This window comes from Argentina silus (assembly GCF_951799395.1).
Source record: "Argentina silus genome assembly, chromosome: 12".
In the NCBI taxonomy this organism is placed as follows: Eukaryota; Metazoa; Chordata; class Actinopteri; order Argentiniformes; family Argentinidae; genus Argentina; species Argentina silus.
In genome coordinates, this window is record NC_139666.1 from 13,303,469 (window position 1) to 13,319,274 (window position 15,806).

General features: G+C 45.4%; 3 protein-coding genes across 3 annotated transcripts; all 3 read right to left on the reverse strand.

Annotated features, from left to right (window-relative positions):
• Positions 1-4,125: 4,125 nt before the first annotated feature.
• LOC310813539 (NAD(P)H dehydrogenase [quinone] 1-like) lies at positions 4,126-5,518 on the reverse strand (the record flags this gene model as incomplete). The annotated part of the gene is made up of 5 exons (XM_083682597.1): positions 4,126-4,425; positions 4,624-4,725; positions 4,804-4,917; positions 5,048-5,178; positions 5,338-5,518. The coding sequence occupies 5 exons, from the start codon at positions 5,516-5,518 to the stop codon at positions 4,126-4,128; spliced, it is 828 nt and encodes a 275-aa protein (XP_083538723.1).
• Positions 5,519-9,342: 3,824 nt separating this feature from the next.
• LOC310813540 (NAD(P)H dehydrogenase [quinone] 1-like) lies at positions 9,343-10,823 on the reverse strand (the record flags this gene model as incomplete). Its single annotated transcript, XM_083682598.1, has 6 exons — positions 9,343-9,642; positions 9,842-9,943; positions 10,022-10,135; positions 10,267-10,397; positions 10,560-10,730; positions 10,820-10,823. The coding sequence occupies 6 exons, from the start codon at positions 10,821-10,823 to the stop codon at positions 9,343-9,345; spliced, it is 822 nt and encodes a 273-aa protein (XP_083538724.1).
• Positions 10,824-13,697: 2,874 nt separating this feature from the next.
• On the reverse strand, positions 13,698-15,176 carry LOC310813541 (NAD(P)H dehydrogenase [quinone] 1-like; the record flags this gene model as incomplete). The annotated part of the gene is made up of 6 exons (XM_083682599.1): positions 13,698-13,997; positions 14,196-14,297; positions 14,376-14,489; positions 14,621-14,751; positions 14,914-15,084; positions 15,173-15,176. 6 exons carry the CDS (start codon positions 15,174-15,176, stop codon positions 13,698-13,700), a joined length of 822 nt encoding a protein of 273 aa, XP_083538725.1.
• Between the last annotated feature and the right edge of the window lie 630 nt (positions 15,177-15,806).

Below are 15,806 nucleotides of genomic sequence, written 5' to 3' on the forward strand. Positions count from 1 at the left end.
ATGGAGAAAACATGATCATTCTCTCTATTTTCATGTTGATATCACATAGGGCTTATGTGTAACGTTAGATCAATATAATAGTGTTACATTTTGACATGGTTAACTTTAGCTTTTTTTTTGATAGCTTTGAGAACAAAGACAGAGTACTAACGTGTCAAATTAGAAAAACTATACAATTGAGTAATTCCTACATGAAAACAAAGCAGGTGACATAGTGTCTCCATTGTACAGCTAGAGAGAGAGAGGGGGGGGGGGGCAAGAATGGAGAGAAGAATAAGTCAGAAACACTGAGGGACACAGGGAAAGTGAGCAACATACAAAGAGAGAGATAGAGAGAGAGAGTGGGAGCGAGGGAGAGCATGTACAATGCTCCCCATGTTTGTCTGTTTCTGCAGTCACTCCCCAGGCTCTGGTGTAGATACTGTATAGGAGGGAGGGGGCTGAGGATGTCTGCCTCTCATTACAGCATAAAGGGGATTTAGAGAGGAGCTTAATGGCTGACTCCAGTCTTAACCCTGTCACTTCAAACCTGCCCTGACACCCCAAACCACCAAGCTTTTACTGAGCCTCACAATCAAAGTCACACACTGGCATTAAATATGAAACAGCCCATCACTACTGTCTCACAGCAGCCTCTTAGTGCCTGGCACTCCATCAGAGCCGGAAAATGGAGGCCCATGCTGATGTCCAGCCATTAATCTGAGCCGCAATGGAGGCCCTTCCGTGTGAGGGTTTCAGGGCTGCAAAGTCCAGGCCTGTTCTGGGCTATATCAGTGTAATCCATATAGGAATTAAGTACCTGTCTGGGGTCTGGCCTGGGAATGTGTGAGCCATTAGAGGAGAAAATACAGTTAATCTTGGACCATTCATATTTCACATGAAAGACATGAATGAGCTAAAGGTGTACGGGAAGTCCCACCGTTTCAGTGCCAATGGCTTCCTGTACATTCATACAACAGAAAAAGGGATATTTTCACACAGGAGGAAGAAAAGGAGGAAAAAGCAAAGGATGAAGAAGTGGAGGAAAGAGAGGAAGGAAATAGCTGTTTGTTGTGATATTTTCATCCTGAGGGTTATTTTCCCTTCTTTTAAACGTTTTAAAATAAGGCTTTTTAGCTGTACACCGACAGCTTATTTGATGCCATGCCACCACCCCCCCCCCCCCCATCCCCCCCACAGGCAGCTCAGATGTGTGTGTGTGTGTGTGTGTGTGTGTGTGTGTGTGTGTGTGTGTGTGTGTGTGTGTGTGTGTGTTCACCACTTCAGCTCACCACTACAGCTCTGCGAAACCAACAAACACACACACAAACACACAGGCCCGCACCACGCATGTACGCGCACACACACACACACACACACACTCTCTCTCTCAATGTGTGACACAAGGAAAATAAATCCATAGAAATGTCTCCCTAAGTGTGCTCAGCAATAAATGGTGCAGTCTACAGTGCAGCCTGTGTTGGCGTGCGCTGTGTGTCTTTATTCGACAAAGCTCCAGAGGCGTAGCAATGTCAGGTTATCGCCTACTGTAAAATCACTCCCTCAAGTAATGCGAGGCATATGTGTCCTCTCTTCAGTATGTGATTTTAGGTTAGGTTTGGCTCTCCACCTCAGAAGTCTGAGCCAAAGGTGGTGTGTTACCATTCATCTACTGAACAGAGACTGTAGGAGGAGGACTAAGGGTTTCAGGAGGAACTGGAGTTGGGAGCCGCATGTGATTGGTTCAACCGTAGAGTATTGTGCTCAGATGTCAGACTGAGTGAATTCCTTGGTTCCATAATGACGGGGAACGCACAATGAACATACTGTGCGTTCGGGAGAGGGGGACTTTGGGAGGTGGGTTGGAGAGCATAATCCCTTTCCAATACCTCTCTGAGGGAGGGGGGGGTGCTAGGTATACATCGGTGGTTGATTACAGGCTTTTCCTGCCTGTCAGTCTCAATTCAGTGGCTCCTAAACCTGTCTCACTCTTATGAGCACACACACATACAGACAGACAAACGGTTAGACCCCCAGTGCTCTTTCTTAGCAGGTTATTGATTGGATTTTAATGTTGTCCCTGACGGAGTGAAAGGATGGGTGATATAAATCTCCCTCAGTCCTCACCCCTTAACCTCTCATTTCTCACTCTTTCCCCTCTCTTTTTCTTCATAACTCCTGCACACTTTCTCTCCCTCTCTCCATATGTCCCACTCTCTCTTGCTCACACTCATTCCCCCCCCCCCCCCTCTCCTGGTACCCTGCTCTGTGGGTCATCATTTTTAATGGCTGACCTGTCGTTAACCCTGTCACGTATGGCCCAAACACAGAGACTCATTTACTGCCACGTCAAAACACCCCACAGCAAGCAGAAAACAGATCAATCACTCCATGAGCATGGCTCACTGCTGTATTATCCAATAAACATCCATTCAATCCTTTCCCCTGATATCTATAAAGCTTTTCAGCTCTGAAATTCAATGTAAAATCTCTGCTTGTGAAAGTGCTGTATAAAGTTACCCCTCTTAATATGGGACATACCCATATAATCTTGGAATTGGCTTGTCTAATGTCAGAGTTGATTTAACTTCTCCAACGTGCAAGTCTGTAGCATTGCCTGTAATAATGTACGTTTTTGTGTGCACATTTGTTTGTGTTTGAGTTGATGTGTGCACTGCACCCCTGTCTCTCTATCTTTGATGGTTGCAGCAGCGTTTTTGTGAATGAATGTGCGTATTTGGGTTAGGGTTAGTGATCCAGAGTGATCCAGATTTGTTCTTTCGGGGAGCCCTGCTCTGTGCCTAGGAAGAGAGTGCCCACTTCCTCCCATTGACTCTGAGGAGAATAGCCTTACTACCAGTCATAGTGTGGGAGAGCAAGGGAGGACAATAGGAGAGCAGGATGGGCACTGGATTGGAGGATGGGATCTCCCTCTATACACAAACACTCCATGCCCCATTCTACTCCACCAGTATACAACCATTGCTGATCAGCTATTTAGGATCCTGCTGATGTGTGCATAACTGCTCTTTACATGCCCATGTAAGGAAGTATGGATCTATCCTGTGAAAGAAATAAAACAATTCAAATACTCTTATAAACACCCTGTAAAACATATCCTCGGCTCTATTGCTTTGTCTCCGGTAACTGCAGTCCCTGTGAACTGCAAATGTTCTGACCATGGTCCCAGTAGGCTTCTGCCATGTGGTGACCCATGGAAGGGCGTGGTGAACCACGGAAAGGCGCCTGGCAAGGGGTGCGTTCAGCCGAAACAAGGGTGCTCCCACAGGCTCCAAACACCACATGGGAGCCATAGAACAGAGAGGCCTCACAAGCTCACAGAAACCAGATCACTGGGGACTGTTCAGGATCACTGAGCAGTTATTTTTGGAGCATTAAATAATTCAGCTACTTGTGCAATTGCCATTAAAAAAAATGAACAGAAGCTAAAACATATGGGCCGACAGTACCAGTCAAGCTAGTAATGCATGGTCAATGAATTGCAAACCTGGATATTGCACTGATGTAAACAAAAGGAAACCCTGAAAGACCTCTTGCTGTGGGAAGCTTTCCTCTAGCTTCCCTACACCACAAGCAGAGTCTCTATATCCGAGTGTAGATCCATTTCCTTCACCATGACCGAAGGCAGAGGTGGCCTCCCCTCCTCCTGCCCACCAAAACAAAACCTTCTAAAGGAACAAGAGCAGTTTCTGAGGCCACTTAAGCTGAATACCCAAACCTGCACAGTGGGAGACCACAAACAGGTCGCCAGCATGTCTGTGCACCAAGGATATGGGAACACTTGAACAGCCCCTTCGTAGATGGCATGTGGAACCAACAAGGAAACTTTGCTTTTGTGGCTACTAAAAAAATGAGCATCAAGCCAGAAGTTCCCATAAACAAAATCAGATCTGGTTGAATCAAGTTCACTTCCATAATGTTTGAAGACTTCGAATTTCATAGAATGCTATTCATGTTATATCATGGCAACCAAATAATTACAACTGCATTCAATTATTTCACACACTTGTGGAGTGAGAATAAACCCCTAAGGTAAGATTCAAGCAAGACTTAGATTGAAGGAACACATTTTATTTCTGAGTAACAGCTTATGAAGACCCACTCTCTCCAAAGTCCTCCAGCATCTCACACCCCAGCTTTGATCTGGCTGTTGGGTGGGAGGGGCTTTCCCAGGTGGGTTCCAACAGTCATGCCGAACTCATTTTCAGCTTGCTTCTCCTGGACCTCTGACTTGAGCTGGAAACCACACCCACCATCAAAGTTTTCTGAGGGGGTGAAGGAGAGTGGCGTTTCTTCCAGAAGCCCTGGGAGTCGTGTGCGCCAGGCCTTCAGCATGCTGTCACGGGCCTCAGAGGGGACATGGGGCGGAGCCCAGAAGATCTGAGGAGCCAGAACCTGGAAGCCGCAGTAGTGCAGGATGCCATTCTGCACAGAGAAAGGAAAAATGCAGTTTATGAAACATGCTCAGGAGGACATTCACAACTTCATTGCAATCCTCCAACTTCAGGTCATTGTGTACAGCATGTGCGGTGTTGACATGTCACAGCCCATAAGGACAGCCTTTATTACAAAGAAAAGCCCTGTATTGGCCTCTAAACATCAATCTCTAGAATCTGTCAGTACCTGCAGTGGCCACAGGGTGACATTCATGTCTCCATTGATGCCATTGGCACTGAACATGGACTCCTGGGAGCCAGTGGTGAAGGAGAGTATAGCTTTCTTCTCCTGGAGGGAGAGGGGACAATCAGGTGAGCATAGATGAACTGAGAGATGTTAGTAGACTTCCACAGTTGTAGTACTTACCTTGAAGATGCCCTCGCTGTACCTCTTCTCTGAGGTGTACGCATATCCCAGTGTGAGCACCCGGTCCATCCAGCCCTTCATGATGGCAGGCACAGTGAACCAGTACATGGGGAACTGAGAAACAAAGTAAATAAAATACATTTAAAAAAATTAAAAAAAGTGATTGCATTAAAACCATACAACAGTCCTTGGGGACAGTCTTTTAGTTCAAGAAGAGTTCTAAAGACATACTCAGTGATCAGACCTGAAATATAACAAGGTCGGCCTCAGTGAGTTTACGGTGCTCCTCAGTGATGTCAGCAGAGAGTCTGCCATCCTTCCAGGCCAGCATGGTCTCCTCTCCATAACAGAAGTGTTCAGCATTCTTCACTTTTCCTAAAAAATAAAAAAACACAGCACCTTACACTAGAAATGGAGTGGCCTATAGACATTTGAATCAGCCCTAAAGCAATCAAGTCCTTAACAGTGACCAGGTAAAGCTCTTTAGGAAAATATTACAGCCCTTTCACATAATTCAGATACCATCCCTCTTACCAGTGACATCCTCAGCAGTGGCAGTGGCTTTAAACTTCATGGCATACAGGTCAGACACCTCCACCTTATAGTCCAGAGCAGTCAGAACCTCCACAGTCGCATCTTTTGCTGCAGCATTAAATGACCCAGCACTCTGGTGGGCATACACCATCAGGACATTCTTTGTTGCTGCTTGTAACATAACACATTCAGATTAGACCCTGAAAATGCTTTCAAATATGAAAAGAAAACAAACCCATATTGCAGTACAACAAACATACCCATTCTGAATCCTGCTGTTTGTTACTTGTGAGAAAGTAAAGGATGATATGTTTGGAGGGGAAACGGCTGTTCTTATAATGCTTTCCTGCAGCAAACGTAAACACACACAGCTGCCTGTCAATCAACAATCAAGCTCATCATCATCTTCTCACTTTGTCATACACAGTTACGCCCACCTTTATATGCTTAACCTATTAATTGCTGATCCACTATTGTCATGAACATGAGTTAATTAATCACACATTAATCACATGGACAGGAGACCATGTTACCTGTAAAGCATGACAGTTATTGTTAAGCGTCTATGGCTAATATTAGCATTCTGTGATGCAAGCCATGCCATTTGACCTATCACTGGCCAACCAAGCTTTTTCCCTGGGTTCCTCCACCATAGAAATGTTGTTCATATCTATGCAACATATGCTAAGGCCCTCAAAGCCAGCCTTGGCTGGCACACATCTGGAGACAACCCGCCATTCCATTTCTCTCATCTAACTCTCTCTGTGGGGGCTAAGGAACAACTGCTACACATTAACACATGGGTACACATGCAGGCAAACACCGCATGAGACAGAGCATGAGTAAGACATTATGGGTACAATTTCTCACGCTGTTCCCTGTTTCTAGATATTTGGAGGAAACTGCTTCTTGAAGCGTCTTGAAATGTTTGTTTGTTATTGAGGGTATGTCTTTGAAGGCTTGCTGGTCCACATGAAGAGCGTTAACTGTCCTCATGCTTTCGGGTATGTTTATCAATAAGAAAGAATATCTTGTGTTGTGCTTGTGGGTATATTTTCAGTCTGTTGTGAAGGTGTATCATGTGTTTTGCTTGCAGGTATGTCACGTTCCCTCTCACGGACGCATGTCATGTGTTTTGCTTGAGGGATGTTTAGGGTCACAGAGTTGCACTGAGGCGCCAGGCTTTCAAAATGCAGCATAAAAGAAACATCTGCATCCCACCTTCAGAAGCTCTCCTCATATAATCAAGACCATGCAGTTTACAGAGTGTCCACAAACCACACAAAGTATCATACATAGGAATACGTTCATTTTCACTCACTCACTCACTCACACTCACACATTAATGCTTGGATTCTTTATGTGCATTGCTCAAAGTTATGAGCTACTTTTTTCATTGATTTAGGGTTAGAAAAAGAAATGAAAAAAAAAAGAAAGAGATATGCGTGCAGATCTCAAGTTGGGATTCAGCCCTCAAGACAGCATTATGGTGTGTATAGGAGGGTATCCTCGCCATCTTGTGGCAAGTTATGGTATGTTTTATGATACTATATACAGATCAGTTTAAAATCAAGATCCAGATGCAAAGGCTGTTTGTAGTTCAAGGTTCATATTGTCACATTTGATTATCCAAGCTGGTAGGCAATTCACTAAACGAGAGGTCATAGACAGACACTTCCATTGTTTGTTTTTTTGCTGTAAAGGGGACTGTATAGTGTAACCATGGGGCAGCAGTGACTGTGTCTGAGTTTGATAGTGCTTCATGCATGTGGCTGGATGTGTGAAGCAGAATGGTACTCAGAATGGTCAGCTACACAGAATAAAAGACAACCTGCCTCATGGAGCTATGATGCCCCCAGCCTGCTAGGTCACCAGGTAAACCTGAGCCTAGGAAACCAGCCTCTAGTCAGCTCCCTGCTCAGGCCTTAGCCAAGCCTCCTGTCCAGGCTAAGCAGGCCCCTCAAGCCCAGACCAAGCCCCTGACCTGGCAGTACCCTAAGGCCGCGGAGCGTAAGGAGCAGCCTGTGGTGGAGTTGGTGTTGGTCCCTCCGGAGCCTGTGAGGAGTGTAGCTACTCGCTGTGGGGAGAACACGATGCAGGTGGAGGCCAACCTGGACCTGTTTGGAACGAGGCAGCTGGTGAAGCCTGAGGATGTCTCCCTGGGAGGGTGTGCTGCTACTGGGATGGACCTCTTTGCCCAGGTCCTGCTTATTGAGTCTGAGCTGAACACCTGTGGAAGTGTGCTAACAGTAGGAACCTTTGGAGAGCTTGTTGTCATTTTCTACAGTAGAACTGGAGTAACCATTTTTTTTAAATGGTGCCATTTAAATGTAGTGTTTTTGTCAAGATGGCCAGAGATTACCTTGACTACACCTTTACCCTTATCTACACGGCAAAACCGGGTGGTGCCATTCCCATTGTGAGGACAAACAGTGCCATGGTCAGCATTGAGTGCCACTATCTGGGGTGAGGAGTGATTTACATTGCAATTGGCCTGCTGTATTTCAAAATGGGTGAACCATGTTACTTAGATTACATTGTCATCCCTTCTGATGTGCTCATTTCTGCCTTCCCTAGGAAGCACAATGTGAGCAGCAATGACCTGAGGCCTACCTGGATTCCCTACTCTGCCAACAAAGTGTCAGAGGACTCCCTGGTCTTCTCCCTGAGGCTTATGACTGGTGGGGAACCTTCTCAACAACTCTACAGACTAGACTTAATATTGTATAAATGTTATTATACACATGTGCCCTGTCTTCATCATGCTGAATGTTCTACAGATGACTGGCACTATGAGAGGTCTTCCAACATGTACTTCCTCGGAGACATGATGCAGGTAAAGGCCTCTGTGGAGCAGTACCACCATGTTCCCCTGCATGTGTTTGTGGACAGCTGTATGGCTACCCTGGTCCCTGACGCCAAAGCAACCCCCAGATATGACTTAATCCAGAACTATGGGTAAGATCTAATAGAGGTCGGTCTGAGGTTGTTTTTGGTCTTCAGCAATTTCACAATATACATCAACCAGAGTTATAACCAGTCAACTTTCTTTCATATTCTGTGATTTGGTGCCCTCTCTATGGAATCAACCTCCCTGTGTTACATACATCAGTTAGACCATCCTCAACTGTAATGGGGCTTTCCCCACCTGCACTGTGTGTGTGGGGGGGGGGGGGGTGTATGCACCCCAGAGGAGACTGTTCAGGAGCTTTACAACTTTTAACAACCAGGTGTTATACTTGGTTAGCCAATAAGCAAGACATAAATAATAATAATAAAATAGCAGATCATGCAGTCTTCCTAATCTTCCTCTCCTCAGGTGCCTGACTGATTCCCTGCTGACAGGCTCTCGCTCCCAGTTTCTGGCCAGATCCCTGCAGGACAAACTCCACCTCCAGCTGGTGGCCTTCCACTTCATGCAGCAGACCAACCCCTTTGTGTGTACCTCTGAGATCATGTGGGAGAGAGGAGCGTATCAATGACTGACTAACCTAAATATTTGAGATGGCCTCCCCTCTTCCTGCCCACCAAAGCAAAACATTCTTCTAAAGGAACAAGAGCAGTTTCTGAGGCCACTTAAGCTGAATACCCAAACCTGCACAGTGGGAGACCCCATACAGGTCGCCAGCATGTCTGTGCACCAAGGATATGGGAACACTTGAACAGCCCCTTCGTAGATGGCATGTGGAACCATCAAGGAAACTTTGCTTTTGTGGTTACTAAAAAAATTAGCATCAAGCCAGAAGTTCCCATAAACAAAATCAGATACTCTGCTTGAATCAAGTTCACTTCCATAATGTTTGAAGACTTCAAATTTCATAGAATGCTATTCATGTTATATCATGGCAACCAAATAATTACAACTGCATTCAATTATTTTACACACTTGTGGAGTGAGAATAAACCCCTGGGGTAAGATTCAAGCAAGACTTAGATTGAAGGAACACATTTTATTTCTGAGTAACAGCTTATGAAGACCCACTCTCTCCAAAGTCCTCCAGCATCTCACACCCCAGCTTTGATCTGGCTGTTGGGTGGGAGGGGCTTTCCCAGGTGGGTTCCAACAGTCATGCCGAACTCATTTTCAGCTTGCTTCTCCTGGACCTCTGACTTGAGCTGGAAACCACACCCACCATCAAAGTTTTCTGAGGGGGTGAAGGAGAGTGGCGTTTCTTCCAGAAGCCCTGGGAGCCGTGTGCGCCAGGCCTTCAGCATGCTGTCACGGGCCTCAGAGGGGACGTGGGGCGGAGCCCAGAAGATCTGAGGAGCCAGAACCTGGAAGCCGCAGTAGTGCAGGATGCCATTCTGCAGAGAAAGGAAAAATGCAGTTTATGAAACATGCTCAGGAGGTTGTTCACAACTTCATTGCAATCCTCCAACTTCAGGTCATTGTATACAGCATGTGCGGTGTTGACATGTCACAGCCCATAAGGACAGCCTTTATTACAAAGAGAAGCCCTGTATTGGCCTCTAAACTACATCAATCTCTAGAATCTGTCAGTACCTGCAGTGGCCACAGGGTGACATTCATGTCTCCATTGATGCCATTGGCACTGAACATGGACTCCTGGGAGCCAGTGGTGAAGGAGAGTATAGCTTTCTTCTCCTGGAGGGAGAGGGGACAATCAGGTGAGCATAGATGAACTGAGAGATGTTAGTAGACTTCCACAGTTGTAGTACTTACCTTGAAGATGCCCTCGCTGTACCTCTTCTCTGAGGTGTACGCATATCCCAGTGTGAGCACCCGGTCCATCCAGCCCTTCATGATGGCAGGCACAGTGAACCAGTACATGGGGAACTGAGAAACAAAGTAAAGAAAATACATCTAAAAAAATAAATAATCAGTGATTGCATTAAAACCATACAACAGTCCTTGGGGACAGTCTTTTAGTTCAAGAAGAGTTCTAAAGACATCCTCAGTGATCAGACCTGAAATATAACAAGGTCGGCCTCAGTGAGTTTACGGTGCTCCTCAGTGATGTCAGCAGAGAGTCTGCCATCCTTCCAGGCCAGCATGGTCTCCTCTCCATAACAGAAGTGTTCAGCATTCTTCACTTTTCCTAAAAAAATTAAAAAAAACACAGCACCTTACACTAGAAATGGAGTGGCCTATAGACATTTGAATCAGCCCTAAAGCAATCAAGTCCTTAACAGTGACCAGGTAAAGCTCTTTAGGAAAATATTATAGCCCTTTCACATAATTCAGATACCATCCCTCTTACCAGTGACATCCTCAGCAGTGGCAGTGGCTTTAAACTTCATGGCATACAGGTCAGACACCTCCACCTTATAGTCCAGAGCAGTCAGAACCTCCACAGTCGCATCTTTTGCTGCAGCATTAAATGACCCAGCACTCTGGTGGGCATACACCACCAGGACGTTCTTTGTTGCTGCTGTAACATAACATATTCAGATTAGACCCTAAAAAGGCTTTTAAATATGAAAAAAAAAAAAAAAACATATTGCAGTACAACAAACATACCCATTCTGAATCCTGCTGTTTGTTACTTGTGAGAAAGTAAAGGATGATATGTTTGCAGGGGAAACGGCTGTTCTTATAGTGCTTTCCTGCAGCAAACTTAAGCACACACAGCTGCCTGTCAATCAACAATCAAGCTCATCATCAGTAGGTCCCTTCTCACTTTGTCATACACAGTTACGCCCACCTTTATATGCTTAACCTATTAATTGCTGATCCACTATTGTCATGAACATGAGTTAATTAATCACACATTAATCACATGGACAGGAGACCATGTTACCTGTAAAGCATGACAGTTATTGTTAAGCGTCTATGGCTAATATTAGCATTCTGTGATGCAAGCCATGCCATTTGACCTATCACTGGCCAACCAAGCTTTTTCCCTGGGTTCCTCCACCATAGAAATGTTGTTCATATCTATTCAACATATGCTAAGGCCCTTTTCACAATGAGGCCCCATGAAAATTACCTTGGAACAAGAGCAAACAGGCATCAAAGCCAGCCTTGGCTGGCACACATCTGGAGACAACCCGCCATTCCATTTCTCTCATCTAACTCTCTTTGTGGGGGCTAAGGAACAACTGCTACACATTAACACATGGGTACACATGCAGGCAAACACCGCATGAGACAGAGCATGAGTAAGACATTATGGGTACAATTTCTCACGCTGTTCCCTGTTTCTAGATATTTGGAGGAAACTGCTTCTTGAAGCGTCTTGAAATGTTTGTTTGTTATTGAGGGTATGTCTTTGAAGGCTTGCTGGTGAAGAGCATTAACTGTCCTCATGCTTTCGGGTATGTTTATCAATAAGAAAGAATATCATGTGTTGTGCTTGTGGGTATATTTTCAGTCTGTTGTGAAGGTGTATCATGTGTTTTGCTTGCAGGTATGTCACGCTCCCTCTCACGGACGCATGTCATGTGTTTTGCTTGAGGGATGTTTAGGGTCACAGAGTTGCACTGAGGCGCCAGGCTTTCAAAATGCAGCATAAAAGAAACATCTGCATCCCACCTTCAGAAGCTCTCCTCATATAATCAAGACCATGCAGTTTACAGAGTGTCCACAAACCACACAAAGTATCATACATAGGAATACGTTCATTTTCACTCACTCACTCACTTACACCCACACATTAATGCCTGGATTCTTTATGTAGAACTGGATTAACCATTTTTTTTAAATGGTGCCATTTAAATGTAGTGTTTATGTCAAGATGGCCGGAGATTACCTTGACTACACCTTTACCCTTATCTACACGGCAACACCGGGTGGTGCCATTCCCATTGTGAGGACAAACAGTGCCATGGTCAGCATTGAGTGCCACTATCTGGGGTGAGGAGTGATTTACATTGCAATTGGCCTGCTGTATTTCAAAATGGGTGAACCATGTTACTTAGATTACATTGTCATCCCTTCTGATGTGCTCATTTCTGCCTCCCCTAGGAAGCACAATGTGAGCAGCAATGACCTGAGGCCTACCTGGATTCCCTACTCTGCCAACAAAGTGTCAGAGGACTCCCTGGTCTTCTCCCTGAGGCTTATGACTGGTGGGGAACCTTCTCAACAACTCTACAGACTAGACTTAATATTGTATAAATGTTATTATACACATGTGCCCTGTCTTCATCATGCTGAATGTTCTACAGATGACTGGCACTATGAGAGGTCTTCCAACATGTACTTCCTCGGAGACATGATGCAGGTAGAGGCCTCTGTGGAGCAGTACCACCATGTTCCCCTGCGTGTGTTTGTGGACAGCTGTATGGCTACCCTGGTCCCTGACGCCAAAGCAACCCCCAGATATGACTTAATCCAGAACCATGGGTAAGATCTAATAGAGGTCGGTCTGAGGTTGTTTTTGGTCTTCAGCAATTTCACAATATACATCAACCAGAGTTATAACCAATCAACTTTCTTTCATATTCTGTGATTTGGTGCCCTCTCTATGGAATCAACCTCCCTGTGTTACATACATCAGTTAGACCATCCTCAACTGTAATGGGGATTTCCCCACCTGCACTGTGTGTGTGTGTGTGTGGGGGGGGGGGGGGGGGGGGGTGTATGCACCCCAGAGGAGACTGTTCAGGAGCTTTACAACTTTTAACAACCAGGTGTTATACTTGGTTAGCCAATGAGCAAGACATAAATAATAATAATAAAATAGCAGATCATGCGGTCTTCCTAATCTTCCTCTCCTCCTCAGGTGCCTGACTGATTCCCTGCTGACAGGCTCTCGCTCCCAGTTTCTGGCCAGATCCCTGCAGGACAAACTCCACCTCCAGCTGGAAGCCTTCCACTTCATGCAGCAGACTAACCCCTTTGTGTGTACCTTTGGGATCATGTGGGAGAGGAGCGTATCAATGACTGACTAACCTAAATATTTGAGATGGCCTCCCCTCTTCCTGCCCACCAAAACAAAACCTTCTTCTAAAGGAACAAGAGCAGTTTCTGAGGCCACTTAAACTGAATACCCAAACCTGCACAGTGGGAGACCCCATACAGGTCACCAGCACCAAGGGTATGGGAACACTTGAACAGCCCCTTTGTAGATGGCATGTGGAACCATCAAGGAAACATTGCTTTTGTGGCTACTAAAAAAATGAGCATCAAGCCAGAAGTTCCCATAAACAAAATCAGATACTCTGCTTGAATCAAGTTCACTTCTATAATGTTTGAAGACTTTGAATTTCATAGAATGCTATTCATGTTATATCATGGCAACCAAATAATTACAACTGCATTCAATTATTTCACACTTGTGGAGTGAGAATAAACCCCTAAGGTAAGATTCAAGCAAGACTTAGATTGAAGGAACACATTTTATTTCTGAGTAACAGCTTATGAAGACCCACTCTCTCCAAAGTCCTCCAGCATCTCACACCCCAGCTTTGATCTGGCTGTTGGGTGGGAGGGGCTTTCCCAGGTGGGTTCCAACAGTCATGCCGAATTCATTTTCAGCTTGCTTCTCCTGGACCTCTGACTTGAGCTGGAAACCACACCCACCATCAAAGTTTTCTGAGGGGGTGAAGGAGAGTGGCGTTTCTTCCAGAAGCCCTGGGAGCCGTGCGCGCCAGGCCTTCAGCATGCTGTCACGGGCCTCAGAGGGGACGTGGGGCGGAGCCCAGAAGATCTGAGGAGCCAGAACCTGGAAGCCGCAGTAGTGCAGGATGCCATTCTGCACAGAGAAAGGAAAAATGCAGTTTATGAAACATGCTCAGGAGGACATTCACAACTTGATTGCAATCCTCCAACTTCAGGTCATTGTGTACAGCATGTGCGGTGTTGACATGTCACAGCCCATAAGGACAGCCTTTATTACAAAGAAAAGCCCTGTATTGGCCTCTAAACATCAATCTCTAGAATCTGTCAGTACCTGCAGTGGCCACAGGGTGACATTCATGTCTCCATTGATGCCATTGGCACTGAACATGGACTCCTGGGAGCCAGTGGTGAAGGAGAGTATAGCTTTCTTCTCCTGGAGGGAGAGGGGACAATCAGGTGAGCATAGATGAACTGAGAGATGTTAGTAGACTTCCACAGTTGTAGTACTTACCTTGAAGATGCCCTCGCTGTACCTCTTCTCTGAGGTGTACGCATATCCCAGTGTGAGCACCCGGTCCATCCAGCCCTTCATGATGGCAGGCACAGTGAACCAGTACATGGGGAACTGAGAAACAAAGTAAAGAAAATACATCTAAAAAAATAAATAATCAGTGATTGCATTAAAACCATACAACAGTCCTTGGGGACAGTCTTTTAGTTCAAGAAGAGTTCTAAAGACATCCTCAGTGATCAGACCTGAAATATAACAAGGTCGGCCTCAGTGAGTTTACGGTGCTCCTCAGTGATGTCAGCAGAGAGTCTGCCATCCTTCCAGGCCAGCATGGTCTCCTCTCCATAACAGAAGTGTTCAGCATTCTTCACTTTTCCTAAAAAAATTAAAAAAAACACAGCACCTTACACTAGAAATGGAGTGGCCTATAGACATTTGAATCAGCCCTAAAGCAATCAAGTCCTTAACAGTGACCAGGTAAAGCTCTTTAGGAAAATATTATAGCCCTTTCACATAATTCAGATACCATCCCTCTTACCAGTGACATCCTCAGCAGTGGCAGTGGCTTTAAACTTCATGGCATACAGGTCAGACACCTCCACCTTATAGTCCAGAGCAGTCAGAACCTCCACAGTCGCATCTTTTGCTGCAGCATTAAATGACCCAGCACTCTGGTGGGCATACACCACCAGGACGTTCTTTGTTGCTGCTGTAACATAACATATTCAGATTAGACCCTAAAAAGGCTTTTAAATATGAAAAGAAAACAAACCCATATTGCAGTACAACAAACATACCCATTCTGAATCCTGCTGTTTGTTACTTGTGAGAAAGTAAAGGATGATATGTTTGCAGGGGAAACGGCTGTTCTTATAGTGCTTTCCTGCAGCAAACTTAAACACACACAGCTGCCTGTCAATCAACAATCAAGCTCATCATCAGCTCTGAGATCATGTGGGAGAGAGGAGCGTATCAATGACTGACTAACCTAAATATTTGAGATATTTCAACAAATGCTATTGTGCAGCCTGGGTTTTCCATCTCTGTGACAAATTGATATATTTTCCATAGATCTACATCAGCTGTCGCCTGAAGGCCACTCCAGCAACCTCTCCCATTGACACTGAGTACAAGGCCTGTTCCTTTGCCTTTGGCAACAACAGCTGTGTATGGGGCTGGGCATCTCTATGGTATGTGTAGGGTTAGATGACAGTCTATACAGTATATGGTATGGTGGTCCCTTCTGTCTTTTGTCCAGCTGGGGGGGAGCTGATGGGGATGATGAGGTGTGTGGCTGCTGTGAGACCACCTGTGGGAAAAGGAAGGGGAGGAGTCTGGCCCTAGATACATATACAGGTACAGCATCACCTATCAACTTGCCTGAGAATGTAGAAAAACATTATTGAAAGGCTAGAATGTCTGGTCAAAGCT